Source organism: Osmerus mordax, chromosome 7 (assembly GCF_038355195.1).
Source record: "Osmerus mordax isolate fOsmMor3 chromosome 7, fOsmMor3.pri, whole genome shotgun sequence".
Lineage (NCBI taxonomy): Eukaryota > Metazoa > Chordata > Actinopteri > Osmeriformes > Osmeridae > Osmerus > Osmerus mordax.
In genome coordinates this window covers 11,740,354-11,747,553 of record NC_090056.1, presented here as the reverse complement: position 1 = coordinate 11,747,553, position 7,200 = coordinate 11,740,354, and the positions used below count along the sequence as shown (strand labels likewise).

General features: G+C 40.4%; 1 protein-coding gene across 1 annotated transcript; it reads left to right on the top strand.

The window, feature by feature from the left end:
- The first annotated feature begins 2,157 nt into the window (after window positions 1-2,157).
- On the top strand, window positions 2,158-6,401 carry LOC136945411 (glycerol-3-phosphate dehydrogenase [NAD(+)], cytoplasmic). Its single transcript, XM_067239196.1, has 8 exons — window positions 2,158-2,338; window positions 3,174-3,351; window positions 3,918-4,058; window positions 4,418-4,556; window positions 4,777-4,889; window positions 4,969-5,205; window positions 5,315-5,421; window positions 5,723-6,401. Exons 1-8 carry the CDS (start codon window positions 2,295-2,297, stop codon window positions 5,817-5,819), a joined length of 1,056 nt encoding a protein of 351 aa, XP_067095297.1. The 5' UTR covers window positions 2,158-2,294; the 3' UTR covers window positions 5,820-6,401.
- Window positions 6,402-7,200: the final 799 nt, after the last annotated feature.

Below are 7,200 nucleotides of genomic sequence, written 5' to 3'. Positions count from 1 at the left end.
ACAGATAGATGTGTGGTGTTGTATTATGGTACAGTATATCAGCTTGGGAAATGTGTCTATCCCATCAATCATTACTATGTGTACAAATCCATCTATCAATTCTGAGGTTTTAAAGAGAAAACAAGTGTGATTAGTTGCCTTTTTAAATAGTATGACCCTACTGTATGTCCCATCCGCTGTTCTGGTTGTTTTCACACGTTCTACATTAACTTGTCCTTTTCCTTTTTTGTTTTACTGGCCCATGATTATTTTTTTTCACCAATTACCCATTTCAACTCCTGACAATCTATACCAACCCTACATCAGTCTGTCACTGACAACACTCATCCACCACCCCCATATTCTGCCAATGCGCTACCTCATCACACAGGGCGGAGCAACCCTGAAGACTTCACCTGCTGAACCAATCAGAAGGGATTGAGGAAGGAAATGGAATATTTAAGAATTGAGATCAGTATTTACAAGCTTTAAAATATTAAAAAAATAATTTAACAGACAATAATACAACTATGTAACATTAATTTAATCATTTATATGAATGTGAACGTACAGTAGGCCTAATGAAATTATGACTGTTTAAAAAAGACATGCGTACGTCCTACTATTGAAGGATCGGTCTTCTGTAGCACCATTTAGCACAGAGTATGACTAGTCTGCTTGATAATGACTCTCCACACCACTACAGTATGTAAGGATCCAAAGTATAATGCATTGAGAATGTAATTTGACATACAGTACATGTGGACTACATGTAGATATTGCCTGAGAACCAGGTCAAGACAGTGTTTATCCTTGGCTGTGTAGTAGTGGTGGGATAAAAAACTATAGTAACAAGTCTGTTTTGTTTAGTTGAATGTTCCATGATAACTTCAGGGCTCCGACCACCAGGTTGCATGTAGCTATGCCATGATAATGTTTAAACTATTTATGTGCAGTAAATTGGCATATTTGTCTATGTTACATCTTGTCTGTCTGTCTATGTATGGCTTGGTTATCTGTTGTGGGCATATCTGTTTCCTGGTGTGTGGATGATACGTGTGTCTGTGTGTGTGTATCGTGGGGGTCAAAATTATGCCAGTTCCCATTCATGTGCATTTGTATTAAAATAGTCAAAACCACTCTCCTCAAATAGGCCCATAGAAAGCACCAAATCATGGACGTGACCATTGGAGGTGTTTACATGATGAATCAGTCTCATCTCACTCATGCCTCATGCAGTCATGCTGGATGTAGCTCTACATGGCTGTAGTGTGTGGCTGTGTAGTGTAATTATCAAGCACAACAGGACCATCAAATTGTAAATCTAATGTAAATAAAATATTGCAAGGATAACGTTTCCATAATATCGTGCTGTACCTATTGTTGTTGATCTAAGTGTGTAAGCTTTCTAAGTGTATGTGATTTGTTTGTTTTTCTATGAATACTGTGCCTACTAGTTTACATGTTTAAGATGTTTTATTTATTGAAAAGTCAACAATAAAGTAAACAGTAATTTGAACTCTGTGGATATTTTTTTGTAAGCAATGTTGAGACTCTTCCCCTTTAATACAATGCATGTGACCAGGCCTGATGACCCAAAGCTTTGCAGATTGACACATCTACAGCTTGAAGAGGAAGGGAATTGCTGAAATTGCTGAATGTACTATTATATTGGATAAAAACTGTCTGTAAAAAAAAACAGTCTATAAGACAGTTTTTTGCACAAGGACTCTATAGTTTGAGCATTTCCGAGTTTCTCATTTAAAAATAGCTACTTGATGTTGAGAATGTGCTTGTCACAGCGTGGAACATTAGAATATATATAAAAAAAATTGTACTAATGCTACTGGGGAGTAGGCTATTTGCTGAAAATGATTGAACCATTTTATTGACGCACACACATTGTAGAAATGTTATCATTTCAACCACTTCACCAGGATAGAATTATTGAGTTTAAAGAACACATTGAAATAATCACGTTTTCAGATATCATCATCAATTGTAACAAGTTTACCAAGTTCCTCAGACAGTGTCTGTGACCGCTCACATGGAAACATTTGCCCGAGTTACTTTCAGCCGACTGACCCTCCTTGCCTACTAATGTAAGGTGGTGGCTCCAAAGTGGGCGTAGCTGTGTCTCCCCTCTGACAAACCAATGAAGCGGCCCCTTCTGACTCTAGACAGTGCAAGTCGTTGTCTGTGTATGAAGTTGAAGTGTGCATAATAGATTTCTTACTGGCTTGAATTGCACTGACTCCACGTTGTCGCCACTACGATAACAAGAACTGTGAGAGGTTGGATCACCGAGCATTTCAATGGCAATTCCTAAGAAAATCTGCATTATTGGCTCTGGCAATTGGTAAGAAGAATGTTGTCCATATCGGCTGTATCATGGCTCATGCAGTGCAAAATGGCTAGCTTGGTGGTGGCACCAGATAATTTGGTAGCACCTAGTTAGCTAGCTAGCTAGCGAGTCATGTTATGTACTGAAGCTATAGCTACTGTAGGCAGCGAGCTTGCCAGCCATTCAGTAAGCTAATAATTCTACCCGCATAGCTCATTTCCACTGAACAGCACATGAATATTATTGATGCCTGCTAGTAGTGGTAGCTCGCTATTTGTGTTTGTTGGCACTGACAGTTTGATAAGTCACATATGCATGGAGTGCCAGAATGAGATGCTGCTTTTATTAGATTTATTCCTCGCTTGCTAAAAGGTTTATTTGACAAAATAGTATAGTCCTAGACTACAGACAAAAACATGTAGGGCCTTTGTAGGCTATGGCCTTAGTAGCTGGCTAGCCATGATAATTGTAAGCGGCAGGCGCAAAGATTGTCTAGTTAGCATTGACTGAAGTCCAGTTATGCAGCACTTTCAGCTTTGAACAGGTGATTTAAAGCGTGCAATTATACGTTCCTTAAAGCCACAGACATCATTTGAAGAAGTTAATTTGGTAGTAGTTGGTTTTTATTCCCCATCAACATTTGCACATTTTGGAAGCTTTGACATATTATGGGGAGTTGGCAAAATAGTTATGTCTGAGTTTTTACAGCAGTTGATAAACAAAATGCTGCTAAACAAGTTAAGTATCTATATTTTTAGTTTTTACTTGGGTGGTCTATTATTATAATTGACATGAATTGAATGATTCGATTGTGATAATATTGATAGTATTACTTTTCCACCCCACCTAGGGGCTCTGCCATTGCCAAGATCATTGGTGCAAATGCTTCTCAAAACCCCAATTTTGACAACACAGTTAAGATGTGGGTTTTTGAGGAGATGATTGATGGACGGAAACTGACTGAGATCATCAACACTGACCATGAGAATGTCAAGTACCTCCCTGGACGCAAACTTCCATCCAATGTGGTATGCAGAAGGAACTTATTGCACAGATTTGGTTGTAAAACTAGCTAACTTATTGTTTCAACTACTCATGTGAGACACGTGTTTCAGATTGGGAGTAGCAATTTACTGCTGGACTATATGTATATATGTTCAGATGAGGAAATGTGTGATTTTAGTATGTGCATTGCACAGTCAGCTGTTCATGTGACTCCCAGTACCCCAGAATGAATCTGTAAGAGGAAGTTTACCAGGCAGGACTATATTAATAAGAGTCAGGTGGCTGAGCGGTGAGGGAGTCGGACTAGTAATCCGAAGGTTGCCAGTTCGATCCCCGGTCATGCCAACTGACGTTGTGTCCTTGGGCAAGGCACTTCACCCTACATGCCTCGGGGGAATGTCCCTGTACTTACTGTAAGTCGCTCTGGATAAGAGCGTCTGCTAAATGACTAAATGTAAATAAGGCCTGTGTGAAATCTAGGCGTATGTGTTTTGTGAACCCCCGTTTCTGCTCACACACTCAGTAATGATCAGTTTGATGTATTGTGGTAGCCCAGAGCAGACTCCTGACTGTCCTCCTCCCTCTCCAGTTGGCTGTTCCTGATCTAGTGGAGGCCAGCAGTGAAGCAGACATCCTGGTGTTTGTCATCCCTCACCAGTTCATAGGGCGAGTGTGTGACACCATGAAGGGCAAGATCAAGAGTGATGCACTGGGGATTTCCCTCATCAAGGTTTTTTTCTGAGAATAGCTTTCTTCTCCATGGAGCCTGGATCAAGTGACCTTGTCCAGTCATTTCACAATGCTGTACCCACCGAGCCAAAAACCACCATTTTGTGTCATGTTGTTTTCTTTCAGTTTAGGCTCAGATTAAAGCAAACACTTGTGCCAGTTAATATGATTATACTTTGATTAGTTCTTTTTGAAACACTGTCCTATTTAGTTCACATATTGTCAATAATCACAGAACTGACTTTTGGATCACTTAATCATCCTGTCAATGATCCAAATCTTGTGTAATAAATGTGTAACCAGCTTGCTGTCCATATTATGTTTTAAATCACAGCTGTTGTTTTGTGTGTTCTTGTTTAGGGTGTAGACGAGGGGCCTGATGGACTGAAGCTCATCTCTGAAGTGATCCAAGACAAACTAGGGATCGCTATGAGTGTGCTCATGGGTGCCAACATAGCCAATGAGGTCGCAGATGAGAAGTTCTGTGAGACCACAATCGGTTAGTCATTGCTATTACATCATGCTTTGATCAATTATTACCTACAGTAGTTGTCTTTTTCATGGTGTGATAGAACACAGGACATGTTTGTATCCAAAGGGTACCAATCTCAGGCCATAAAATGATTTCTAATGACATCCTGCTTGACAACAAAGGATATTTCAAAGATGTTAATATTTGTAATTGAGTATCCTTTGTGTCTCTACTTCTCTCTCCCCAGGATGTAAGAATAAGAACAATGGGGCTCTGTTGAAAGAGCTCTTGCAGACCAAAAACTTTCGGGTCACCGTGGTGGAGGAGTCTGATGTGGTGGAGATCTGTGGAGCCCTGAAGGTAGGCAGTGAGCACTACTTGATGGAAGTTATTGTTACCTTTACTGTCGGTGTATTGACTTCCTGTCTTGGGTCGTCAGAACATTGTGGCCGTGGGTGCAGGCTTCTGTGACGGTCTGGGCTTCGGGGACAACACTAAGGCAGCAGTGATCCGGTTAGGCCTGATGGAGATGATCGCCTTTGCTCGCATATTCTGCACCGCTGGGCCTGTTTCCTCGGCAACCTTTCTGGAGAGCTGTGGAGTCGCTGACCTCATCACAACCTGCTATGGAGGTCGCAACCGCAAGGTGGCTGAAGCGTTTGCAAAGACGGGAAAGGTGAGTATCTAAGGAGGTGGTGACACTGGGGGATTTAAATAATTGAGTAAGTGGAGTTTTTAGAGGCTGGTAATAGTAAGGCGTTTGTTTGTTTCCTTCCTTCCTTCAGTCAATTGAAGAGCTGGAGAAGGAGATGTTAAACGGGCAGAAACTCCAGGGACCAGCAACAGCAGCAGAAGTCCATCTCATCCTAAAGAACAAAAACCTGGTTGATAAGTAAGTACAGCTTTAAGAGCAAGTGGAGAATGGAGAAACTGCGGAAGAAGTCAGTAAATGCATTAAACAGCAGACACACCTTAAATGGCTATTTAGTATAAAATTGATCATGGTCCTCCCCACTGAAAAATATTTACTCAAACCACAGAAACTGTTCAGAGAATGGAACTACAACACAGAAAAGCCACACTTTATAAAATAATTTTTTGTATCAAACCTGTTGAAATTTGGTTTTCAGCCAGGGTTTAGGGAAACACATAACAGAAACATTAAGCCCCCCTCCTCTTGTTTCTATTTCCAGGTTCCCCCTGTTCAATGCTGTGTACCAGATATGCTTCCAGGGGCGACCTGTCACAGAGTTCATCAGCTGCTTGCAGAACCACCCAGAGCATATGTAAATGACTAAGTGCCTTTAAAATGGAGGATCATCCTTTTTAATAACAGACTGATAAAGCTACTCACATCACGGCTCTGATGCAGAAAGTAAACTCCCTCGTAATGGTTTGAAGGGAATAGTAAGTTGATATGGGACTGCATTAGAGTAGTGGTGTGAAATACCACTTCCTTTCTTTATAATTCTTTTTCAAATCTGAATTTAAAAAAAACACTCTTAGGCTGAACACGCACATTGTTTTTCTTACCGTCCAAGGAATATGTCCTCGCTGTGTCTAATGGCAATTACTTTTAACTAGTTAATTATTTTTATCTGAATTGTCTAGTATGTGCTGTTATAAGTATCTTAATTCTGAGTGGGAGATGTCTTAACTTGTACTGTAAGCATTTATAAAATAGCATAGCAACTGTTGACAATGCAAGTGCCTTAAACTGTCACATTGCTAAAAAAAGTATTGGCAGTTTTGTGGTTTGTGAAACCAAAGACCTCCTCTTAAATTCCTTCTGTGAACACTATAACCCGTGGCTTGTGTGTAAAAGAGTTTGTGAAAAGTAACATTGCCTTTGCAGTAAATGATTAACTATGACATCAAGTGCCAGTCCTCTTCAATGGTCTGCTTACCATGTCCCCATATGATCAGGAAGGTAGCCAATCCTTCTTTAGGGTAGCATGGTCTAGGTGTACAGATACAGCAAGCTATTACTGTTGGATCCCAGCACCGTAACGCATGCTTTCCAAATAAACTGTTGCCATATCAGGCTGTCAATGCATCAACCCCATGGAACCAAAGCAACATGAAACCTGGAGCTGACTAGCAGTGAGACAAAGGAGATAATGAAGACCAGCAGTTTACAAGGCTGTTTCTTGTAAACTTTCTTTTTTACAAGTCATAATCTCTCTGCCTTCTAACTATAGACATTCCAAGACAACAGTTGCTACAGCTTTAGCTACTAGCTTAGCTGGGTAGGTGGGACTAGACAAATAGCATGTGGAATGCACGAGGAACTCGGGGACGAAGGGTGATTCTTTGGTGGAGAGAGAGGTTTGCAACCGTATGAAAGATCAAGCCCTGCTGTAGTGGTTTAGCAAAAAAGACAAATGCTTTGTCATTACAGTTCTGATAATACCATTCCAAAGAACTTGGAACTTTACAAATAAATGGCAAAAAGTATTTGAGAAGCAAGGGAAAGCTGAGCTTTATTACACATCGTTAACTCAAATGTTAAAAAAAAAAAAAAAGAAACTGCAAAACTTAAAGTTCATCTTACACATCAAGCTTTTAACCCTTGTGTTATCTTCGGGTCATTCTGACCCATCAGTCATTGTGACCCGCCGTCGTATTGCGACAACTTTACTGCATACAAAAACAAAGTGAGGAATTTGCT

Coding starts and splice junctions, on each gene's coding strand:
- LOC136945411 (XM_067239196.1), top strand. CDS start 2,295: ATGGCAATTCCTAAGAAAATCTGCATTATTGGCTCTGGCAATTG. Junction 3,352..3,917: donor GCAAACTTCCATCCAATGTG/GTATGCAGAAGG, acceptor CTCCCTCTCCAG/TTGGCTGTTCCTGATCTAGT. Junction 4,059..4,417: donor TGGGGATTTCCCTCATCAAG/GTTTTTTTCTGA, acceptor GTTCTTGTTTAG/GGTGTAGACGAGGGGCCTGA.